At 38.5% G+C, this 26,042-nt stretch overlaps 2 protein-coding genes across 7 annotated transcripts in view; both read right to left on the minus strand.

Annotated features, from left to right (window-relative positions):
• Positions 1–506: 506 nt before the first annotated feature.
• On the minus strand, positions 507–2,111 carry Vps16B (Vacuolar protein sorting 16B). The gene has a single exon (XM_073961367.1). It carries the CDS (start codon positions 2,052–2,054, stop codon positions 687–689), a length of 1,368 nt encoding a protein of 455 aa, XP_073817468.1. The 5' UTR covers positions 2,055–2,111; the 3' UTR covers positions 507–686.
• Positions 2,112–10,900: 8,789 nt separating this feature from the next.
• Best1 (bestrophin 1) overlaps positions 10,901–26,042 on the minus strand; it is a 99,339-nt gene continuing 84,197 nt past the window's right edge. For 4 of the 6 annotated variants that reach the window (XM_073961365.1, XM_073961362.1, XM_073961366.1 and 1 more), the window contains 2 exons: positions 20,983–21,595; positions 10,901–12,679 (listed from right to left, as the gene is read on the minus strand). In XM_073961365.1, the coding sequence (XP_073817466.1) occupies positions 12,297–12,679; positions 20,983–21,595 (996 nt within the window). In that variant the 3' untranslated portion in view covers positions 10,901–12,296. Of the gene's footprint in view, positions 12,680–20,742; positions 20,803–20,982; positions 21,596–26,042 lie in introns of all 6 variants that reach the window. The other 2 variants (XM_073961361.1, XM_073961364.1) reach the window with 1 other exon arrangement.

A 26,042-nucleotide genomic window follows, 5' to 3' on the forward strand; every position in this document is an offset into this window, starting at 1 on the left:
CGATTGAATTTAATGAAGAAATTTCATAATCTGTGTTAATGTAATTAATTTCTTATTATTCATGTTTTACACAAACAATAAATTCTTTTTATTTATTTTGGGATAGTTTGCAATGGCTTGCATTTTAATTGCGTCTTTGAACTGCATAAAAACACATTCCGAAATGTGCCTTTAAATTCAGTGCAAAGCACTGCATCAAAACACGTGCTTTGGATGCAAATTGGACTGCATCCTATTCTACACTAAAGGGTTAGTTAAAATGCGATTCCAAAATGCAGTGCCGAAGGGTTAGTTAAAATGCAGTGCTAATGGAGTGCATCTTTCTTTCATAATTTGATGCACTTCCAGATCACTTGTACATATGATTTAACTGCATCTTTGTAGGCAAACATTTTGCTGGGTAGGGAATATTATGCTTAAGCGACTCTGGGAGGAAATACATGTTTCATCCCTAACTTCATTCTCAAACGTAATGAATGAAACTAATGTACTAGATACGCAACGAATAAGGGTATAAGCTCTACGATTTCTATATTTTATTCGATAATTATAATACTACAATTTCAATACAAAAACATTCTAAAACTACTTTCTAAATCTACGAACTATCTTTTGCTTACAGGTTAATTTACGGGGAATATCATAATTTCGAAATAAGAAACCTCATACCACTTCACTCCATTGTCTTACAATTTCAATTTAATGCTATCGGTTGTCCAGCGTTTAGTTTGCACTTGTTTAATGGCATTATCGCAATAGAATTGTTCCTCTGAACGATCGGCTAGTGAATCACGTATTTGCAATAACTGTGGAACATCTTTGAGCGTGGTTAAGGCGTCAATGATAGCTTTGGTACATTTGACACGTTTGGCCAATTCTAATTTGTCACTGGCACTACTCACATTCGATAGGAACATATAAATAACTGATGCTGGGGCATTGAGTTCATGCAAACGCATTACAGCCAATTCCAAAGAGATGTTAATATGGAATTGTTTCTGTTTAATTGGATGCCAGGTGGGTACTTGTTCGAAAATATGTTGGAGGTCGGCATAGGCCTGAGATCTTGCCCGTTCATTGAGTGCCGTCCAATCAAATTGTCCAGCCGAAATGTGTTGATCATTACACAGACGATAGGGGGAAATCAATTGGGTAATATCAGGATCTTTCCAATTGGTGTTCTTGGCACAGCATGCGTACAGAACCTCCACCGGACTGGAGTTAACATCCACCATGTTATTTAGATTATTCCTCTCAGCTTCCACAAGCGCAAATAACTTGAGGGCGGCATGTAAGATTTGTTGATACAAAGAACACACACGATTATTGGCACAGTGGGTCATCATGGCCTGCAGTTTGGCCTTGCGTTCTGTCATAGATTCCAAACGTAACACTGTTTGAAATTCCAGCAACATGGCCTCATTGTATTTACCCAAATCTTTGAGTAAATCGATGGCAGCCTCCACATGACGTTGTGATAAATATTGCAAATAGTGTTGCAGAGCTTTGGGACGGCTCTTTAAAATTACCTGGAAATCTTTAGTGTTTAATGTTTTATCCAAAAACAACACCACACTTAGCAGCGAATCACCAGGACACCCAATATCGATGACTGCATCCAAAAGTTGTTGTTTGTCTTGCAAAGACTTGAATACTTCAAAGCTAACCAGCTTCCCTTGCAATAATTTACGTGCTGTGGCAATTGGAGATGGTGTATAAAGGGTATTTTGTAGTTGTCTCCTTAGCAGTTTAAGTTCTTCTTCCGGTTTCATGCCTTTAGCAATCATATTATCGTCCATTGATTGCTCATCCAAAATAAGCTTTAATTCCTCGTCGGATATCAATGATTTTATAGAAAGATTGTAGGTACTAGCCGTATTGTCAAAACTAGCTTCGGAAATTGTGTCATCATTTAGTATACCACCACCACTTCCTCTGCCACCGCCAGTGCCAATATCAATACTTATTTCGAGTGATTTCAAGTCGATATCCTCATTGTCATCATCGAAATTAAATGCACGGCCAGAACGATTCCAATATCCATCATCTTCCATTTTCCTATGGGTTTGTTTTGTTTCTCGGCTGATGTCAACTGAATCAAATGTTTAGTCCCAATTTACATTGGGCGAGTTTACTTGCGGCAATTGTCATTTTGTACGAGAGAGAGGTGAGGCATATGGTAACCCTTTGCCTCTCAGCACCCTCTCTCACCAACAAACTGACAATTGCCGCAAGTAAACTCGCCTAATGTAAATTGGGACTTATTTCCAGATGATAAAAGTGGTTGGCGAATAAACACAATCATTACGCTTGTTACGTGTCGCAGATATGTTACGAAACGTACGTAACGTTTATGTATAGTGTGCGTAAAACAAATATCAACTGCCGTTTAATAACGGCCACAGAGATACGTTAAAATACAGTCAAGTACATTACTCTTCTCTGTGAGTTCAAAAGTCAAAGAAGTTGTACTCGCCAAACAGCTGATTAAAAAATATTAAAATGGCGCGAAGCAACATTGAATTTTTCATAAATTCATTTATTTTTGTTCATTTGTTGGTACAAAATAATTATTAATTGAAGAAATAAAATAAAGTTTGAGTTCGGGAAATAGTTGAAAGAACAAGAAAACAATTTTTAGTGTCACAACAAGAACAGAATTGTTGCGCATATGGGTGTTCGGGGTAATGAAATGTGGAAGACGATTTCGTAAAAACGTCATTGGATGTCGCTGGAACACAAATTTCGGGATTCAAACGGATTGTGAACTTCGAGTGAGTTAAATACGAATATATATGTATGTACATATCCGACAATATTCAATGGCCTCCCAGCAAACCAATCGTACCGACATCGTAACGAAATCGGAACAAAATTCGGACGATACGTCCGATATCAGTAGCGGAATTCTGTAACTCATTTTTCGAGTTACCGACAAATATCGGTAAAATTAAAATGCTTATAACTTCGGTAATTAACGATATTTTTCGGTAAGTTAACAACTAAAAAAAGCTGTTGCTAAAATCTACCGATAGCAAGAGTGTTGTCAACTTTTTTTGAAATTTTCATTTAATCAGCCCCGGGAGCAAGGGCGTATATACCTTTATAAACACTATCTATGTATATAAGCGACAATCTATGTATAAGCCTGATGCTGTAAACACCATTTAATCATTGCGAGAATACATTATAGTCGTAAGTGTTCATTATTATGTAAAAAAAAAAAATCACCTTATTGTTATCCTTTAGTCTCAATAAATTAAAAAATTAAAAACATTAAAATTGAAATTTTCATTCATAATTTTGCGTTTTAATTTTACCGATTTTTGTCGGTAACTCAAAAAATGTGTTAGAGAATCGCACTACTGATCCGAAATCGTAACGATATCTTAACGAAAGTTGTATGAAGTGGTTGACCAGCCAGGACAACGGAAATGAGTATACATTGACAAACGAACTGTTACCAAGCATACAGTTTTACAAGTAAGTACCATGTCTGTATGAAACACCCAAATTTTTGGACTTTGTTCAATCAACGAACCCAGATATAACTCTCCAAATATGTTAGGAGTTACGATATACATAATACGCCTACTTCTTCGCGTATCTCTACACACAAATTCAAACAGCAAATGTGCAATTTCGGAAAGTTTAGACAATTTTATTATCTTCGGCCAGGAACTGCCTCAACAATTATGTGTTGCATTTCTACTCGCAGACCACATTATGTTATATCTGGTCAACAAGGTTTCTTTATCTGCACTCCAAGTGGCTAGGGACATGAGAACCTTGCTCCTATATTTCTTCTTGCCGCAGATAGCTTTGGCATGCGCGAACACACTGTCGAATGTAACCCCTAGAATTTTGGGGTAATTTGAGGAACCCATGCTGATGATCGGCAACTGCATAGCTATTTCAAAGGCTGGGAAGGATTAAAGGCTCAAGAGTCTTTGTTACGGGCACACAGTGGTTCAGGAATCGATTTTCCTGGCCAAAACCCCAATTTTTATTAAGTTGGTATGATTGTTGTCTTTAAGAACCGTTTCAATAAATTACTGTAGCGTTTACACGAATTGAGCTATTTTATTTTTCCTCAGGTACTAAATTATAGTGAAATTCCAACTTTAGTGGACTATAACTTGGAACAGCTTGAAAAATAGTTCCGTTCCCACAGAATGATGTACGAGAGTGTCCTCTTTCAGACCACATATATTTATGTACCTCACCAATTTCGTTTGTTTAACACTTCTTAAATAAAAATTTTTGAAATTACATGGGTAAAAATGTATAAATTATAGCTTTTTTACACAAATGGACATGTTTTTAATATATGATTTTTTTAATATATGAATTTTATGAAAATTCAAGGAGTATTTTTTATTTCGGAAAAAAAACTTTAAATATTCTAAAAAAAAATTGAAAAATAAAAAAAGGTTTTTTAATTGTTTTTTAATTTTTTGTATTTTTATATATGTACCTTTTTCAGATGTCATTCGAAACATTCCAGCCGTATTTCGTAACATTTCATTTGTAAACAGTCCTATTGTTATTCGAATAATAATAATTCAAATTACAAATAGAATAATTCGAATTATAAATAGAATAATTCGAATTAAAAATGGATTAATTCGAATTACAATTGAAATGTTTGCAATTAAATATGGAATTCTCAAATTACAAATAAAATTCTCGTATTACAACTAAAAGGATTCGAATTACATATTAAAAAGGTGTAATTTGTTTATTGGTGTTTGACCATTTTTAAATAGTTATAACCATGGCACAATTACCAAGGTAGTGGTATCACACCAGCTGTTCGAACATGAAGTGTCAAATCCCTTTATAAAAAAATATTTTTGTTGTAATAGCATAAAGAAAATTTTGAAATAACATATTACAAATATGTCGATGCCACTACCTTGTCGTTATGCCTTGGTTATAACATATGAAAAACTCGAAAACACTCGATTCTGATGCAAAATATGTATAAACAAGTAAAAAAGCGTTAAGTTCGGCCGGGCCGAACTTTTCATACACTCCACCATAAAATATTCTGATCTAAAATGGAATAATTAGTTTTCATTCCTGTCCCCAAATTTAAGTGGGTACGTTAAAATGTCAGATAATGTACATAAAATGCTTCATTCGAGAGGCCCTTTTTTATGGTGCCTATATCTAACTATGTATGTTGACAATTTATGGTGGGCGAGAAATTGGGTGTACCGTTATATAGGGGTTAAAATAAAACATGGACCTATGTTGACAGTTTTTGATGGGAGCCTTTAATGTCAAATAACTCCTAATTCGGTTAAAAATTGTAGCTAGAATCCTCAAAATACCAAAAATCAGTACATAACGTGGAAACTTCAAATGTCATTAACAGCTAGTTCGGAGGTATGTGGGCTATACGAAAATATGAAATTAAATGAACAGTTTTTGTTGCAGAATTTTTGTTGACTCTTAAATTTCAAATTAAAGAAAGTTCGTCCAAAAAATAAAGCTAAGGTACGGGAAATCGAGAGGTTTGTTTTGGGGCTATACCAAAACATGGGCCTACGTGGTTAAACATTTTAAGTAAAATCTTCAAAGTACCGAAAATCGGGAAATATCGTTATATTGGGGCTATGTTGAAAATTGTTGATGCAGATGTGTGGTGACCACTACAACCTTCAAATGTCAAATTACAGTTAGTTCGGTTAAAAATTGTAGCTAAAATTGCCAATTACTGAAAATTGGGAGGTACTGTTATATGGGAGCTATATCCGAACATGGACCTATGTTGACAATTTTTTATGGAGAGGTGTTGTGACCACTAAGAACTTCAAATGTCAAATTACTGCTAGTTTGGTTTAATATTGTAGCTAAAATCATCAAATTACTGAAAATCGGGAGGTACTTTTATATGGGGGCTTTATCAATACATCGACCTTTCTTGACAATTTTTGGTGGAGAGGTGTGGTGACCACTAAGAATTACAAATGTCAAATGTTCAAATTACAGATAATTCGGTTAGAACTTGTAGGTAAAATTCTCAAAATACCGAAAATCCGTTATATGGGGATACCGAAATCCGTTATACCGAGGTACCGTTATATGGGGCTATACCAAAACATGGACCTAGGTTCATAATTATTTCGAATATAAGTTTTTTGGTCACTAAGAACCCTAAATATCAAATTATAGCTAATTCGGTCTAGAAATGCGACTTAAATCGTCAAAATACCTGAAATCGGGCGGTAACGTTATATGGGGGCTATTCCAAAAATTGATCTACGTCCACTAGTTTTGTTATATAAGTTTATTGACACTTAAGAACCCTAAATGTCAATTTATAGCTAAATCGGTCTGAAAATGTAGCTAAAAACGTCAAAATACGATAAATCGGGGGTACCGTTATATAGGGGCTATACCAAAACGTGGACCTATGTCCACAACTTTTGTTATATAAGTTTACTGACACTTAAGAACCCTAAATGTCACATTATAGATAAATCGGTCTGAAAATGTAGCTAAAAACGGCAAAACACCGTAAATCGGGGGGTACCGTTATATGGGGGCTATACCAAAACGTGAACCTATGTCCACAACTTTTGTTATATAAGTTTATTGACACTTAAGAACCCTAAATGTCAAATTATAGCTACATCGGTCTGAAAATGTAGCAAAAGACGCATTTTCCCAAAATTTCAGCGTTCTATCTCCATTTTTGTGGATGCTAGAGTGATTACCACAGACGGACGGACGGACGTGCACAGATCTACTCAGAATTTTACCCTGATCAAGAATATATATACTTTATAGGATCGCAAATGAGTATTTCAATGCGTTACAAACGGAAAAACAAACTTAATATACCCTCCATACTATGGTGGAGGGTATAAAAATCAAATGTTTAAGTTTAACCTTGAATTCCTCTGCAACTACCTGACCGATTATGATATGTTATCTCTATCCGTTGCAAAGTTACAGAGATTTGACCACGATAAAAACTATTCTGAACCACTGTGGGGGCGACAAAAGCGAATCAGTCTGTATGATTCGCCTTTGCTGGCGTTCTTGCCTGGCGGTGGCAGGAAGGGATCTAATGCGACATAGTACTCTTCGCCGAGTGACCTAACTGTTGCCCATAATTAACTTAACTCGGCTCCAATGTTGCAACTCTTCAAATGATTTAACCACTTGTTCCGCTTATGTTCACTGACCAACCGGTTTACTTCCAGTTTCAGCTCCCTGACTCTAGGGTCACTGGGATTGGCCTCAAAATTATAATATGGCTTCATTTACAAAGAAAATAAATAAAAAATGGAAACAATAAAAACGCCAGTTTTTCTGTTAGCTTGATGTCTGTTTGGTTGTTATTTATTTGCTTTTTCCAATATTCCGCAATTTATAATTTAAGCTCAAATAAGCCGGTGTTTTTATTGGCAATAGAAATGTCGAAGAAATCAACTTACTTAACTGGCCCATTACAGAACATTTGTTCCATAGACCGAATTAAGAAAATATCTCCAATTCTCTCTGTTTCGTGCTTCGCTTTTTGGAATACCGCACCTTGTCATCTCTTCATCCACTTGTTTGCGCTATCTTTTCTCTGGCCTGCCAATTCTGGGTGCACCGCCATGTGGCTCAAATTTATACGCCTTTTTAGTGGGTTCATCATCGCTAATTCTTATTATATGGCCTAGCTAACGCAATCGCTGCATCTCGATACGTTTAACTATATTGATGTCGTTGTATAGCAGATACAGCTCGGGGTTCATACGACGTCGATATTCACCGTCAACGCAGATCGGTCCGTAGATCTTTCGAAGAATTTTTCTCTCAAACACCCCAAGCACTGCCTTATCTGCTTGCGCAAGTACCCAGGCCTCGGAACCATTCATCAGCACGGGTAGTATCAGTGTTTTGTAAAGCGTTATTTTTGTTTGACGAGTTGTGGCTTTGTTTTTAAAGTGCTTACTTAAGCCAAAGTAGCATCTGTTGGCCAATACAATTCTTCTTTTTATTTCACAACTGATGTCGTTTGTTGTGTTTACGGAGGTGCCGAGGTGGACGAAGTCTTTTACTACCTCAATATTATAGGAACCAACTTCCACAGTCGGTCCGAGCTCAATGGACGCATTGCGCGTCGACACCATCAACTTGGTCTTCTCACCGTTTACCGCCAGATCCACTTTAGCAGATTCTCCTTCGACCTTTATAAAGGTATCAGTTACTTCTTTTACTGATCGGCCCATGATGTCTATATCATCAGCATAAGCAAGTAACATGTGGCTATTGGTGTAGATTGTGCCACTTCTTTTGACGTTTGCCTCTCGTATAACCTTTTCTAGCAGGATGTGGAAAATATCACACGAAAGGCTGTCTCCTTGCCTTAAACCTCTTTTGGTTCAAAACTCTTCGGAGAGGCTCTTTCGTATTTTAACTGAAGATCTTTTGTCAGTTAGAGTCATTTTATAAAGCCGAATGAGCTTTGCGGGGATACCAAATTCAGACATTGCTTGGAATACCTTTGAACGTAGCGGGCTGTCGAAGGCTGATTTATAATCGACAAAAAGGTGGTAGGTGTCGATTTATATCTCTTGGGTCTTCTCCAGGATTTGCCGCCGGGTAAATATCTGGTCAATGGTGGACTTGCCAGGTCTAAAGCCGTATTGGTAACGTCCAATTATTTCATTGACCATGGGCTTTAGTCGTTCGCACAATATCCCTGACACTATCTACTATCTTGTAGGTGATAGGGAGAAGACTTATGCCTCTATAGTTCGAGCATAAAGTCTTATCTCCTTTCTTATGGACGGGACAAAGGATGATCAGGTACCAATCGTCGGGTACGCGTTCTTCCTGCCAGATGGAGCTAACGAGCTGATGCATACACCTTATCAGCGTGTCGCCTCCGGTTTTAAACAGCTCGGCTGGTAGGCCATCAGCTCTTGCTGCCTTATTATTCTTCAGCCGGTTTATTGCTGTCTTTACCTCATCTTGGCCGGGTGGTATACATTCAATACCATCTTCTGGGATTGGATCTGTGGTATCTTCGTCGACTTCGCTACTATTGGATACCAACAGTTTGGAAAAATGCTCTTTCCATATCCTTAGCACACTATCTGTATCAGTTACCAGATTACCTTGCTGGTCTCTACAGGAGGATGTACCAGTTCCAAAGCCATCAGTTTGATGTTTCACTCTTTGGTAGAATTTTCGGACATCATTCTGTCTCTTGTACATCTCGATTTGTTCACACTCCCGCTTTTCCATCTCTCTCTTTTTCCTGCGGAAAAGACGTTTCTCCTCTCTCCTTTTCTCCCGATACCTCTCTCGTGCGCTACGCGTTGCTACTGATTGTAATGTAGCCATATATGCCGCATTTTTCTCTTCGGTAGCAGCACGACACTCCTGGTCATACCATGCATTCCTTGGTGGAGGTCTCTGGTATCCAAGTACTGATTTTGCGGCTGTTTGCATGGAGTGGGCAATGTTTTGCCATTGTCCTGATATGATATCGGGACGAGGAGTGCTTTGATTAAGCTGTTGGGCCAGTTGAGTGGAATATGCTGTGGCTGTCTGTTGTGATTGCATCTTACCGATGTCCAACTTCCGTGTTGTGTCTGTTCGCACTTTGTTTGCTACGTTTAATCTGGTACGTACCTTTGCTGCAACAAGGTAGTGGTCCGAATCAATGTTTGCGCCTCGGAACGATCGTACATCCAACACGCTCGATGAATGTCTTCCATCTATCACAACATGATCAATTTGGTTTCTTGTTTTCTGATCTGGAGACAACCAGGGTCCCTTATGAATATCGAGATGCTTAAATCTGGTACTGTTAACTACCATATTTCTTGCAGCTGCAAAGTCTATCAGCCTCATACCATTGTCAGATGTTTCACTGTGGAGACTGAATTTCCCAAAGATATTACCCTTTCCAATTTTGGCATTAAAATCGCCTAGAAACATTTTAATGTCATGGGCAGGGCAACGGTCATAAGTTTCTTCTAAGCGTTCGTAAAATATATCTTTGGTGTGTTCGTCCTTGTCTTCAGTGGGAGCATGAGCGCAAATAAAGCTGATGTTGAAGAATTTTTCTTTTAATCGAATTGCAGCGAGTCTTTCATTCACTGGGGTGAAGCTGGAGACCAGATGTTTTAACCTCCGACCAACTACAAATTCGCAACCAAACTCATGCTTTGTGTCATGGCAGCTATAATACAGGGCGTCACCTTTAGGTGTTGTTGTGACATCTTTCCCAGTCCATCGTATTTCCTGTATAGCAGTAATGTCGGCCTTGTACTTTTCAAGTACATCTGCCAATGCGTAAACTCCACCTTCTCTATAAAGAGTGCGAACATTCCAGGTGCAGATTCGCAGATCATGGTCCTTAAAACGTTTGCGGGGGTCGTCAACTTTTGAGCGATTTGTTTTTCTTTTCTTTCGTTTTTTCATAGTAGGCTGTTTTTTCTAGGGGAGGGTTACTAACCCGACGCCTAAACCTAAGTTTTTAACGTTCTTATGGGTGAACGCGCGGCACATGTTAGCTCAATACCTTTAACCGGTGTTAAAGGCAGTTCCCCAGGTGACACCACGGGGAGGTCAGTGTCCACTTGAGATGAAAGAGGGACCAACATAAATCCTGGGCTTTGCCATGTTAAAGCCGGTCAGGACCGTTCCTTGGTATCTTCCATCCCCTACATCACCCGAAGAAATCAACAAAATGCTAAAATTTCGAAAATGTGATGAAATTTGATCAAGAAAAATTCGCCAAATTGTAATAAAATCGTGACGGTATTGGGTATCATATAGTGAGCCCCGTCTAACTTTGATCCTTTCCTTACTGGTTTTTACTTGTTTTACATTCGTGCACGATTTGTAACCGCCTAGACATAAAATAAAACATATTGTCTTTGTTTCCTCTTATTTTCTTTATTTATTTAGTTTTTTTTTTAATTTTTTAGAAATATAAATTAATTTGTCTTAAATTTACTTTAGTGTAAAAAATATCATATAAATTAAATATATTTGTGAGAAGAAAAAAAGAAAAACGACAAAAAAACTATCTTAACATATTCTCAACGAGTTATCACTACAACAACATGGTCTTTGTCTTTTAAATGAAATGATCAACGATTTGAATGGGAAAAAAAAATCTTCATCATTTTGAAACACATACATACATACGTTATAAGAGTTAATACTTAAGAAACGAATACTCTAATATAAAAAAAATAATATTTCAAAATATTTGATACAAATTTGTTTAAAGACCAGCGTTTTTTTTGTTGAGACGTTGACACTGCGTGTGTGTGTTTTAGAATATAAAAAAAATATTTTATTTTTATATTGTATTTTCTAATTAAAGGCTATATTCTTTTGTTTCTTATTTCTTGCATTTGAAATGAGCATATTTTGAAAGTATCGTTTAAATTTGTCTTTTTTTATTGTTGTTATTATTTTAGAGGCTTGAAGCTTAGTTATTAAAATTAATACCAAAATATAGAATACATTTGTTTTTTGTCTTTCTCTTTTTGATAATTTGTTATCGAGACTATGGTTTTTTAAGCACGTTTTAGGCATCTATAATTAGTCTGTATATACAAAAAATATAACACTAACATACCCGTACATTTCTCTTTGTTAAGTACGTATGTATAAATACGTAACTATTAATTATATTAATTTTTCTTTATTTGATTTACAAGGTGCTACAAACAAGTTTTATTTTCGAACATGGGCCCAGACTAGATGATTTTGAAATGCAATACTGTAATAATGGAAAGCCTAATGGCATTGTTAAATGGGCAGAAATGTTTTCTAACTGAGGCGCAGTAGTGGAATTCTGTAACTCATGTTTTGAGTTACCGACTAAAATCGATAAAATTAAAATGCTGATAATTTCGCTAATTAACGATATTTTTCGGTAGGTAAGCGACTAAAAAATAGTAGTCATAATGTTGTAACGATAGGAAGAGTGATATCAACTCTTATTTTAACTTTTCATTCATAATTTTGCGTTTTAATTTTACCGATTTTTGTCGCTAAGAATCGCACTACAGATAGACTATCTTAAAAAGAATTTGAAAACTACGAATACTTTATTCAAATATTGCTTATGTTATCTTCTACTACTCATCCGATAAAGGACCACTTTCAAATTATTAAATAGTTCTCCTAAACACCTTGTTAATAGCACAATGCAATTTATCACCGGCATGCAAACTAAATACATAAATATTTATTTCGTTCATACTCTTGTCATCAGATCTCACTGCTCCTTGTCCTCCTCCTTAAACAAAAGTATGTCATTCAATATTGTCATCATTATTTTTCGTCGTTGAATTTGTAACGGGTTCCGATATTGACAGCAAATCTATAATAGAACTAGCTGGCGGTAACGTTGTTACCGGTGTGGCAGACGCACTGGAATTATTATTTGTTGTTGACTGTGACTGCTGCGCTCCAGCTGTTGGTACTGCAGCTGCTGCTGCTGGTATAATGGCTGCAGCTACTACTGGCACAATTTCAGCACCTGGTGCTGTACTCATTGATCGAGCAAATTTTTGCTTTTGTCTTTCGAGACGTTCCTTTTCACGTTCAGCTTTTAGTTTTTCAAAATCATCAGCCTCACCATCGGCATCAGCGGCAGCAATAAGATCGGCAGTGGATTTCATTTCCATATCTTCAACTAGAGAAATGTAAAGAAATATTTCATTAGAAATGGCATATTATTTGAGTTCAATTTTCTATAAAAAAAGGGTTTAGTACTAATTGAACGATTTGAAAAATTTTACAGCAGCAAGGGTTATATAATAGTATCAACATCTACAGAATTGAAAAATTGTAATCAAAAAGTAATGGAAAATGTTTAACAATTGTGTTGTATTGTGCAGTTTTTATAAGCGAAGTTTAGAGGTAAAGTGTAACTGAAACTAATTCCAAGGGATATTTTTAAAAATCTTCGCTTTAGTAAGGATATACGTAACTGAAACCAAGGACATTTTACAGCAAAAATGTCTTCTTTTCAAATAAAAATAAAAACAATTAAAAACCTATTACCCCCAGCTTATAAGAAATACAAATAATTTACTCTTGACGTCCATAAAATATACACGGTGCTCTTGAAACAATTTTAAATGGAAGGTGCTTACACCTCTGACGTTTTTGCGGATTCTGATACTACAATGTTTATAGATGAGAAAAATCAAAAAAGAAAAAAATCGCCGGAGCGCTTTTTAAAAAAATCGCGATTTAACTTGTCATTTTTAGGGGTTGTTTAGCTTTCCACGATTTTGCTTAGAAACCGCAAGTCCTATCAAAATGGGGCTAAAGAAAATGTTGTAGCCATGACAATTCTCTACAAGATTGACCTTTATGGTATTCTCGTCGGTTTTACCGGTTTTGAGATATAGAAGTTCAAATTGGGACAATTCAAATTCAATTCAATTCTGTATCGCCCCCTAATAAAACAATGTCATAAAATTCCCAACTTAAACTTATATATTTAAAAAAATGTTACAACTTAGAATAAGTTACTTAAGCCAGTCTTGTAGAGCATTTTCACAGCTTTAAGATTTTCTCAGGTCCCATATCGACAAGACTTACCGTATTCCAGCAAAATCGCGAAACCCTAACAAAAAAACCTAAAAATGTTAACTGAGCTTTTTTATCTCAAATATGGTACAGGCTGGGAACAAATGATAAACGTCAATCCTCTAGAGAATTTTCACAGGTACAACATTTTCTTAAGATCCATTTCGATTGAACTTGCGGTTTCCAAGCAAAATCGTGAAAACCTAAAAAACACCTAAAAATGTAAATTTTGACCGCGATTTATTTAAAAATCCCTACAGCCATTTTTTTATTGTTTTTGGATTTTTCTCATCTATGAACGCTGCTGTTTCAGAATTTACAAAAACTTTCCCTGTGTAAGCGGTTTTCATCAAAAGTTAGTTAAGGCGCACCCTTCTTGACATTGTTTTATAAGGGGGCGATACAGTCATTGCATTGTCCCAATTTGAACTTCCATATCTCAAAAATGGTAAAACCTACGAAAATAGCATTAAAGTCGATCTTGTAGAGCATTTTCATAGCTACAACATTATCTTCAGTCATATTTTAATAGGACTTGCGGTTTCTAAGCAAAGTCGTGAAAACCTAAACAACCCCTAAAAAGTCAACTTAAATCTCGATTTATTTAAAAAGCGCTCCGGCGATTTTTTTTTGTTTTTTGATTTTTCTCATCTATGAACATTGTAGTTTCAGAATCCGCAAAAACTTCCAAGGTGTAAGCACCTTCCATTTAAAATTGTTTCAAGAGCACCGTGTATATTGATCAAGGGATACTTGCAAATTATAATGACGCTCTATGCTCCTCCTTGGAGTAAAAATAAATAATAATGCCGCCTCGCATATTATTATACTCCCAGCCTTTAGACTAACATTTTCCCAGCAAAAAATTTTGGAAGTTGTGCATGTGGAATTATGATTTCACAACATCCTTCGCTGCTGTCCACACGGAGTTATGAAAAATGCACTCCGTTGGATACAATTTATAAGCAGATGATTTAGAGATCACTACAAAAAAAAAAAAAAAAAAAAAAAAACAAAAACAGTTGGTTGATCCCTATCCGCCGCTGGCTTTGCCGACAGAGATATACCCTCAGCCTATGTCTGGGGTCTTTTCAGATTTTGATGGCCCTTTTTGGATATTCTAATTTGTTGATAAAAATATTGATTAGGATTAAAGTTAAAAAGTGTTGCGGAGGAAGTACTTGAAGGAATGGACTGACATTAGGCACAAATGTTGAGTTTTGTGGGTCCCCTAAGAAGAGGACCTACATATATGGGCCATTTTAGAAGTTAAACTAAATTTGGACAAAATATTAGGAGATTCATAGTTTGGACCAAATTGGTTGATCGGTTCGGGAGTTATCGTGTTCTCCAGCCACTACATATGATGCCATAGGGGTATTTTGCACCTATGGGACTGTTTCTAAAGAAGTGTGGACTTTCCTCTGAAAAAACTGTTACCGTCATAATTGAGGCAGCAAATTTAAGTAGCTTCAACAAAATTCAAAGTGATCCGAGAGCAGGTCTTATAGTTAACTTATCCGAAATTTTGTGTAGGAGGACCCGAAGGAGTGGACAAATGTAGTTCATATTCAAACCTGATCTATGTATATCTGGTAAATATATTAGGATGTGTAAAGTATGGACCAAATCGGTCACTCCCTTCAAGAGTTATCGTGCGCACAATTTTTCCGTTCCGGGCTGTATTGCAACTTTCGGGTTATTTTCTCAGGAAGTATGGACTTGCTCTGATGAAACTTGTACCGTCGTATGGGGGGCAGTGAACACAAGTTGCTACAGCAAAAATCAAAGCGATTCGAGAGCAGGTCCTAAACTGCACTTTTCCGAAATTTTGTGTGGGAGGTGAACACAAGTTGCTACAGCAAAAATCAAAGCGATTCGATAGCAGGTCCTAAACTGCACTTTTCCGAAATTTTGTGTGGGAGGTACACGAAGGAGTGGACCGATTGAGTCCATATTCGAACCTCATCTAAGTCTGGTAGAAATTTCACGATGTGCAAAGTATGGACCAAATCGGTTACTCCCTTCAAGAGTTATCGTGCGCACAAATTTTCCGAACATTTTCGATTTTTTGTGGGAGAGGTACCGGAAGAAGTGGACCGATATAACCCATCTACGAACTTAAACTAAGTATGGACAAAATATTACGAAAGCCAAATTTTGGACCGAATCGGTTGATCCGTTCGAGAGTTATCGTGCGCTCCAGCCAGCCAGACAGACAGACGAACAGACATGGCTAAGTCAACTCCAAATTGTCTGAAACACATTTCGTCCAAACTTATTTGGGGTCTAAAACCATTTTTTCGATAAGGCATATTTTGCCCGTATGAAAGTGTGTTTACTCTCGTTAGCATAAATGCTGAGGGTATAATGAAAATTTTTCTACAGCGATATGGCCCGATTTTAAGAGAATTTCGGATTCTCCTCCACACAAATGATCAATATTGGCCCATATATACAACCGATGTAGCCAGGAGAAGGTCCGGGGAGCATGTCATGTGCACCATGACCATGCGAGCTCTCACACCTCGGTTCAAACCAGCGCACAGTGGCCAATTTCCCGGAAAATCTGCCCAAAACTCTAAAAATTAATGGATTTTATACCTAACATTAGGTACTTATGTTTTTGGGGTCGCTGATATCATTTTTCATATTATTAACCCCCTTGGGATTAATTTCAAATCTTTTTAAAATTCTCCTGAAAAATGTGATCGTACAAAATCAAAATATTCTACAAATTTGTTCGCCATAAAATTTTAATATATGCCCGCAGAATATATCAAGATGTTTCTTAAGACACAACCTGTAGAGAAGTTTTTCATGGCTGAAATATAGCAAGGTGCACCACGATGCCGTGTGTATGCTGTGACTGTCACTGAAAATGATGCAACCTGAAATAAAAAATGTAAATGTTGATAACTTCGAAACGAGTTGAGATTTTTTAACAATTCAAAAAATTGTTGGTGGCTGAAAAGTTGTCTTAAATGTTACCGGAAAGCAAAAAATTGGCATTTTAAATTGAGCATTGAAAATGATGCACCACAATAATCGATTAATAATTTCCAAAATGTCTCGCTTTTTATGCCATTTTTGTAATCAGAATGCTGGAATAATTAGTTCCCTATCATTTTCAGCAACGTAATTGTGGCATGATCGTAATTAGAGTCCCTTTATAGGCAATTAAAACTAAAAATTTCTAGCTAAATTGCCTACAATTTACTTTACCAGATTCTCCTTCGACCTTCATAAAGGTATCGGTTACTTCTTTTACTGATCGTCCCATGATGTCTATATCATCAGCATAAGCAAGTAACATGTGGCTATTGGTGTAGATTGTGCCACTTCTTTTGACGTTTGCCTCTCGTATAACCTTTTCTAGCAGGGTGTTGAAAAGATCACACAAAGGCTGTCTCCTTGCCTGAAACCTCTTTTGGTACAAAACTCTTTGGAGAGGTTCTTTCCTATTTTATTTGAAGATCTTGTGTCAGTTAGAGTCGTTTTACAAAGCCGAATGAGTTTTGTGGGGATACCAAATTTAGACATTGCTTGGAATACCTTTGAACGTAGCGGGCTGTCGAAGGCTGCTTTATAATCGACAAAAAGGTGGTAGGTGTCGATCTGCATCTCTTGGGTCTTCTCCAGGATTTGTCGCAGGGTAAATATCCGGTCAATGGTGGACTTGCCAGGCCTAAAGCAGACATGACCAAAAAGAGAACGGAGAAAATGTGAATGCTTTCAAAATATTGGCAACTTATAACAGTGTGTTAGTAAGTTTGTATTCACGCAAGCTATAAAACAATAACAGATCAAAACATTTGTTCTCTTTTGTACGCTCTTTTTGTGCATTCGGGTCGTGTGCGTGTAAATTGCCGAAAATCATCGGCACCGCCGTGCCAAATGTGGCCATGCTTGGTCTAAAGCCGCATTGGTATGGTCCAATTATTTCGTTGACCATGGGCTTTAGTCGTTCGCACAATATCCCTGACACTATGTTGTAGGCGATAGGGAGAAGACTTATGCCCCTATAGTTGGAGCATAAAGTCTTATCTCCTTTCTTATGGACGGGACAAAGGATGCTCAGGTTCCAATCGTTGGGTTCGCGTTCTTCCTGCCAGATGGAGCCAACTAGATGATGCATACACCTTATCAGCGTGTCGCCTCCTGTTTTAAACAGCTCGGCTGGTAGGCCATCAGCTCCTGCTGCCTTATTATTCTTCAGCCGGTTTATTTCTGTCTTTACCTCATCTTAGCCGGGTGATATACATTCAATACCATCTTCTGGGATTGGATCTGTGGTATCTTCGTCCACTTCGCTACTATTGGATACCAACAGTTTGGAAAAATGCTCTTTCCATATCCCAAGCACACTATTTGTATTAGTTACCAGATTACCTTGCTGGTCTCTACAAGAGGATGTGTCAGTTCCAAAGCCATCAGTTTGATGTTTCACTCTTTGGTAGAATTTTCGGACTTCATTCTGTCTCCTGTACATATCGATTTATTCACACTCCCGCTCTTCCATCTCTCTCTCTTTTTCCTGCAGAAAAGACGTTTCTCGTCTCTCTCCTTTTCTCCCGATACCTCTCTCGTGCACTACGCGTTGCTACTGATTGTAAAGTAGCCCTATATGCTGCATTTTTTCTCTGCGGTAGCAGCACGACACTCCTGGTCATACCATGGATTCCTTGGTGGAGGTCTCTGTACTGATTTTGCTGCTGTTTGCATGGAGTGGGCAATGTTTTGCCGTTGTCCTGGTATGTTATCGGGACGAGGAGTGCTTTGATTAAGCAGTTGGGCCAGTTGAGTGGAATATGCTGTGGCTATGTGTTGTGATTGCAGCTTACCGATGTCCAACTTCCTCGTTGTGTCTGTTCGTACTTTGTTTGCTACGTTTAATCTGGTACGTACCTTTGCTGCAACAAGGTAGTGGTCCGAGTCTATGTTTGTACTTCGGAACGAACGTACATCCAACACGCTTAATATATGTCTTCCATCTATCACAACGTGATCTATTTGATTTCTTGTTCTTTGATCTGGCGACAGCCAGGTGCCATTATGAATATCAAGATGCTTAAACCTGGTACTGCTAACTACCATGTTTCTTGCAGCTGCAAAGTCTATCAGCCTCATACCATTGTCAGATGTTTCACTGTGGAGACTGAATTTCCCGACTGTTGGGTCAAAGATATTCTCCTTTCCAATTTTGGCATTAAAATCGCCTAGTATAATTTTAATGTCATGGGCAGGGCAACGGTCATAAGTTTCTTCTAATCTCTCGTAAAATATATCGTTGGTCTGCTCGTCCTTGTCTTTCGTGGGAGCATGAGCGCAAGTAAAGCTGATGTTGAAGAATTTTGCTTTTAATCGAATTGCAGCGTGTCTTTCAAGATGTTTTAACCTCCGAACAACTAAAAATCCGCAACCAAACTCATGCTTTGTGTCATGGCAGCTGTGACGCCTTTCCCAATCCATCTTATTTCCTGTCATAATGTCGGCCTTGTACATTTCAAGTACATTTGCCAATGCGTAAACTGCACCTTCTTAATAAAGAGTGCGAACATTCCAGGTGCAGATTCGCAGATCATGGTCCTTAAAACGTTTGCGGGGTTCGTCAACATTAGAGGGTTTGTTTTTCTTTTCTTTCGTTTTTTTTTTATAGTAGTCTGTTTTTTTCTAGGAGAGGGTTACTAACCCGACGCCCAAACCCAAGTTTTTAACGTTCTCATGGGCGAACGCGCGACACATGTTAGCTCACTATCTTTAACGGGTGTTAAAGGCAGTTCCCCAGGTGACACCACGGGGAGGTCAGTGTCCACTTGAGATGAAAGAGGGACCAAGATAAATCCAGGGATTTGCCATGTTAAAGCCGGTCAGGACCGTTCCTTGGTATCTTCTATCCCCTACGTCATTAATTGCAATCATGCCAAAATTACGTCAGGAAGACCATTTTTTCTCTCGGAATCAATAACAAAATTACTGGAAACATTCCTTCCACCATTCTGATTACTAATATGGCATAAAAAGCGAAAAATTTGGAAATTAATAATACATTATTGTGGTGCATCATTTTCGATGCTCTATTAAAAAATTTCCATTTTTGTTTTCCGGTAAAATTTTAGTATAACGGTACTGTAAACGGAATATTTTTGTATGCCATCTTAAAGACAACTTTTCAGCCTACAAAACTGTTTTTTGAGTTGTTAAAAACTCTCAACTCGTTTCCAAGTTATCAACGTTTACATTTTTTATTTCAGGTTGCATCATTTGCAGTAACAGTCACTGTATCTATTACGTGTTCTGGTAGTGTGGATAAAGGCAAGCCGATCGAAGCTTTTAGCAATATTACATTAGTAGCTGTGGCAGATTGTCTTCATATACTTATGTATGTTATATTTAGTACTCAAATTTGAGTTGTAATTACATTTTACAGTACTTTAGTATAGGATTTAAAGTGTAAAGGATTAATCAAGGTCTATACTAGGTCGGACCATAAGTCCATCTGATTATTAGGTTAACTGTCAAAATACAGTATATTGAGAAAATCACAATAATATAATTTTTTTTTTAAATGATCTTATTATCCGACCTGCTAGAGACCTTGGGACTAATGTTAAGAAAATAGGTACAAATGGAAAGGAAAATAGGATAGATAGTACGTTAAAATTGTAAAACAATGTTAGAATTTGTAAAGTGTACACCAATGGAACAACATGCCAACAACAATAACATAACAAATACACTTTGGGTTCAAACTATAAAAAGAAACAACACAACAAATTTGACTATTTAACGGATATAAGAAACAACAATACATTTGACAAAGATTTTTTTTTAATTTTAGAATATTTAACATTTTAGGAATGAAGATATTTTTAAGTGTTTTTTTTTTTAGAAAAATACGTTTAAAAGTAGAATCCCAATCATTCGTAAACCAACTAACCGAAAATTTTGTCAGTGTTTTCGAATGATCGGCTTTCAAGTGCAAAGTGGCCGAAAGTTTATTACGAATAATTGAGATTTCGCTTTATAGGGATATGTACTAATTATCGCAATTGTACTGTATTTCGTTTCTTGTATCCATTATTTACTCTTTTTCTAGTTAAAACACATTTAACAAAACGTTTGTTTTTTGGGTGTTGTTAGAAAACTCAACGTTACCGGTTGATAAAAACCACCTGAACTGGGGCGCTGTGATTTCATGACGTCCTAATAATTGTGCTTTAAGAAAATATTAATTTGTGATTGGTCATCAGCATCATGGAATGATTTATGATAACATAAATGAGATTTTATAAACAAAGAATTCCAAACATTGCCCATTGCTTGTTTAAATGATGATGATGATTGAAAAACGACAGCTGTGGCAATGTTTAGTTTCTTTCTTCGTTGAGTATTTACCTGTTTCCCGACTACCCCGCTCACGTTGATCACGATGCACTTGATCGAACAGCGATTTGGTACTTTCACCCACCGGCGAACTTGGCACTGTCCTTGTCATGCTGGGGCTTTCAGCGGCTGGCGCTGAAGTACTCAGCAAAGCCTCCACACCACCTGGTGGATAGAGATGTGCTTCTCCCGACGACTGTGTGCGCATATAGATTTTATTATTATTGGGAATATCCATTGGATCCGATTGATTTTGTTGTCCTTGATAGAATATATCACGTACATTGGGACGATTATCTGTTCCCCGGTGCGAAGTTATTGTTGTCTGCTCATCGACTTCTTCGATAACTTGATCTGTGATACGCATACTACCCACCGGTTTGTTGTTGGCATTTGGTGCTAAACTTGCAGCACTGGCACTGCCAGGAAATTTATATTTTTGTGTTTCATCATTTGGTGTTATCGATCCGGGACGACTGTCGTCGCGGCTGAGGAAACGTTTGAGGGCCGAAGCGACTGTGTTGACACGCGACAACGTACCACTCAGACTAACCAAGCTGGGTGATGAACCAGGTCTAGTTTTGCCATTACCAGCGGTAAAGTGTATGCCACTGGCATCATCAGCCTATAGTTTGGAGGGGGAGAGAGAGAAGATTTATTAGAATATAATTTTGAAAGAAATATTTGTGGATAAACTTTATATTAACTTTTCATAGAGGCAGAAGCAAACTTAGCGGGGGAATGAAAATATGTGTTAATTACAAAAATGTATGATTGAGTGATATTAGTTACCAAGTGGCGCCCAACGTGCCCAAAATATATTTAATATAGTTTTTAGTGTATAAAAATATCTTAAACGCTTTATAATAAGCACCATCATGCAGATAAGTGAAAATTAGAAGATTGTATTCTCTTCCGCATCTCGTGGAAGGTTATCTTCTACAGCAAGATGTTGAAAAGATAATTTGGGATTGAATTGTTCTGAAGGGGGTTCCCATCTTAGGACAATTTCATATTTGGTTTCTCTACATCCGTTGCATATCACCGAAACTGACCCATGGTGGATAAGACGTTGACAAACGGAGCCCTCTACGTCTCTACGGACCAGAATAATACAGAGCAGGCATATCGGGACATACAACTTCCAACGTAGACGAAAAGGAACATGTAGTTGCTGGGGTAGCAGACCATGATCGAAGCATTAATTTCTCGATTATATACGCTTCATGTTGTTGTTGTTACAGTATATAATGTGTTTGTAAGATCGTTCTCCAGTTCTGGGAATGTGGCTGCTTCGATGGACGGTTGAAAAGGTGCAGGTGTCATACGGGTCTGTGCCGCATCAATCTTCGCCCGATACGAATTTATACGGATACACCATTCCGAGTGTAGTTGAGCCAAAACTACTCTGGTTTTTCGTGGCAGCTGACGCTCCTCAGCTGCGATAGATGGGGATGTTTTTATCAAATACGGTACATAGAACCGGTAGCCGCGGAAGTGCTATTTATATTTGTCATTGCTCTTGCAACGCAAATATGTCTGTAGGTACATTTTTCAGCTATCTGGTTCTAGCTCCTCAGTTTCCAGATTCAGAAAGCCTGACACTTAGACTGGATGCTGGTGAGTAGGTGTAGGTGGGTGGTTAAAGAAATTCAGCGTGTCTTGCGGTTCCAATGCACATGCTGAACATTTATTGAGGCGCCTGAATCGTCCGGATCTTAATTGGGTCTTGGAATCTGGCGTTCCGTGATTGAAGGGTGTGGTCTCCGAGTACGGCTTTCAGACTGCTTGCACTGTCTGCGCAACTGCATCAATGTTAATGCCTGTTTAAACCTATCTAAAGGTACTCGTTTGCACCTCTGGACATCTATCTCTCTCTATATAATGAAGATCTCTCTTGACGTGACTTGAGTGAGAAAAAATTGCCCACAAGATTGTGGCACGGCGAAGTAGATGTTGTTTTTGTTCGACACTGGGTCTACCTCCACGTCTAGGAATGTGGCTGCTTCAATGGTTTGTAGCTGAAAAACTGAATTTAGTTGAGTAGGTTTGGCAGTTGGAAAGGTGCAGTGTGTCGTGTGGGACTGTGTCGCATGCTTGGCAGATGTTTTGCTCGGTGTCATCAATCCTTGCCCCTCTTGAGCGGTGTAGAGCCAAAACTAGTTTGGTGTGTGGTGGCAGCTGACGCTCCTCAGCTGCGATAGATGGGGATGTTCTCCGAGGACTGCATTCACAAGATGCTATCCAAACCTGCTTGATAGGCTTGGATAAGGGCTCTCTCTTTGTAGACCCCATCTGACATGTCTGGGTGGGGCAGTCCTATCCACCATATGGTAATTGGGATGACTCTCAAGAAAACACTCGAGCAAGTACTACAACAAGAGCATGTCATTGTCTTGCTGCATTGAAAAAATCCTCGTCTCCTCATGCAATTGGTCCACTGAAGACATGAGGAGGTACCCTGTTGTAGTTCTCAGGTCGTTTTGAAAGGTTTGAATACTGTTTTATCACGTTGCACTTATTTTCGCATAGGTTACCACAAACCGACGATTCTTTTGTGTGTGGTATTATTCTACACCCATGTGCTGCCGGCAAGGGACCTGAGTACCTTGTTCATTCATCTCGACTTTTTGCTGGGGCATCCGTGGACGACATGAACATTCTGCCGAATGTTACCGATAGAATCATCTTGGAATTCTTATAGCATCAATAGATTATTCAATTCAGTTCTCATCTCCGCAGTCCGTGTGGTGAACAGAGTGGTCGTAGTCTTACCGGCAGATAATTGAATGCTCCTCGCACAAAAAAGGTGGTAAGATCGAATAAATAAGAGTTCAGCTTTTCACAAATAACATCAGGGAAGGTACCCGGCGGCGCAAAGATCGTAAAATTACCCGCATACGTCTGGAAGAGCTGGAATATAGAAAGGTTGAGGTTAAACAATTCCTGAGGTATCACTCTACCTTGGTGAACTTCTTGTTTCACTATACGGCGCTTCGATTTCTTATACCTGAATTACACGTACAACTGGCGCCCAAACATATAATAGATTTTTCAACGTTTTTAACTTGACCGATCGGTAGCCTGTGCTAACGTAACAAATGCTTATGATTACTCGAGTGCCACCACCACTGTTCTACCGCTGTTTTGTTTGGCTGAGGGTTAGGGCCTCGTTTAATATTTGTACAGATGTCTTTGAGCGCTGTACTCCTTACTGAAACCATACTGATGATCGACGACTGTATAGCTATTTCTGATGCTGGGGAAGAAGCCTCAAGAGTCTTTGATACGGGTGACAAAAGTGAAAACGGCCTGTACGATTCACCTTTGCTGACGTCCTTGTCTGGCTTCAGTAGAAGGAGCATCACTCTGTCCATTTTCTCAACTTCTGTCAAAATCCGTTGTGGTAGTTATTCCACTTCTCTTCACACTGTCATTCCAGAAGTGCTCGACAAAGTGTCGATTAAAATAACGTGTTCACCTCTTCGGACAAGCCAGCGTAACGTCGCCAAATGTGACTGAAGTCCTATCTACCTTCTATCCAGGGTTCGAGAATGACTGAACGAACTTATTCGGCTCCAATGTTGCAACTCTTCAGATGATATAGCCACTTGTTCTGTTCTGATCACCGACCAACCTGCTAACAAGAGTGTCAATACGATTGGCTTGATGTAGCTCATCATATGCTCATTTGTTAGGCCCCCGCTCTGCTTGGAAATTAGGTCTCACTTCGGGTATTCGAACAGCAGCTATATAGCGACCGGCTGCAGTTGTAATGATGTCCCGAAACATCCTTTCTGCTATTCGGAACATCAGGAGGGTTGGACAGTTATCTGAAGCGGTGATTCGAGAACTCTCTGAAATTAGTGCAATTAGGTTTCTCATGATTAATAAAAGTGCGGCGCTGCCAGCCGATGCTATTTGTTGTAGCTGGGTTGGCGTCCGCTGGCCGAAACGCTTTGGGATCGGGGCAATGCGGTACAAAGATCCGCTGCAGTGTGATTGTCAAAGAAGTGGCTATGTTTGTTGAGCTAAGGTACTCTCCGCTAATTCTGGTAGGGGTTTCTTCATTGACCGTGCAAAACATAGAGGTATCAATCTGCTCAGACTGCGCTGTATCCATGTGATCATTATCTAGGAATGCCACAACTCATGATGAACATTAAAATCGGTTATGACCTTCCAAAAGCGGGCTAATGTTTGGCCGACAGTTCAGCTATTAATCGGCGGGATGTATACGTTGAGCAACTCTAGCTCAGCAGTTCCACAATGCATAGACGGATCATTAGAGCTAGGCTCAAGCGAGATAGGTCTGGATTGAACACACTGGTAGAAGAGGAAAGGTTGTCCCCCGTCTCCACTTTACGTGTGATCCCTCTCCAGTAAGTTATAACCACCACAATATTGATATTCTTCCGACTTATAAAGTTTACGATTTCCTCGTAACTACCTCGTAGTCCATTGCAATTAAATTACAAAAAAGGATGCATTCTCAGGGATTGGATCAGCAACGGCTGGTTCAGACCCCCGACGGCGGGTTATTTATCACCAGATTGAACCGGAACCACACGACACACGTGTTCCGGCCAGCGTCCCGTCGCCTCACTTCGGGTATTTGGTTGATGAAAATAATTTCTGCTACCAGATCATCAAATGGGTTGGGCAGTTCCCTAAGCCGGTTGCTCCTGAACTCTATAAAATTCGGCCAATTAGCTTTCCCATGATTGGCGAAAGTGTGGCGTTCAGAGGTGACGAATTCGGGTGGTCTGCTGATAAAGACGAATATGTGGAGATGGTCTGATCCAAGAGAAAACTGGTTGCCAGTTGACGTCATTTGTCGGACCAGGTGACACAATTGTTATGTCTGGCGAACTGTAACACTCTCCGCTAATTCTGGTGGGGGCGTCCTTTTTGACCGAGCAAAACGTAAAGTCCCCTAAGACCAGTCAGTTATGACCTTCCAAAAGAGTTCTAATATTTGGCATATAACCGACAGTACAGCTATTAATCGGCGGGATATATACGTTGAGCAACTCTACCTCGGCAGTTCCCCATACATTCAATGTACGGGT

Source organism: Musca autumnalis, unplaced genomic scaffold (assembly GCF_047663935.1).
Source record: "Musca autumnalis isolate F117 unplaced genomic scaffold, ASM4766393v1 scaffold_1, whole genome shotgun sequence".
Classification (NCBI taxonomy): domain Eukaryota; kingdom Metazoa; phylum Arthropoda; class Insecta; order Diptera; family Muscidae; genus Musca; species Musca autumnalis.

Excerpts from the sequence above, each read along its gene's own strand:
- Vps16B (XM_073961367.1), bottom strand. The coding sequence starts at position 2,054 with ATGGAAGATGATGGATATTGGAATCGTTCTGGCCGTGCATTTAATTTC.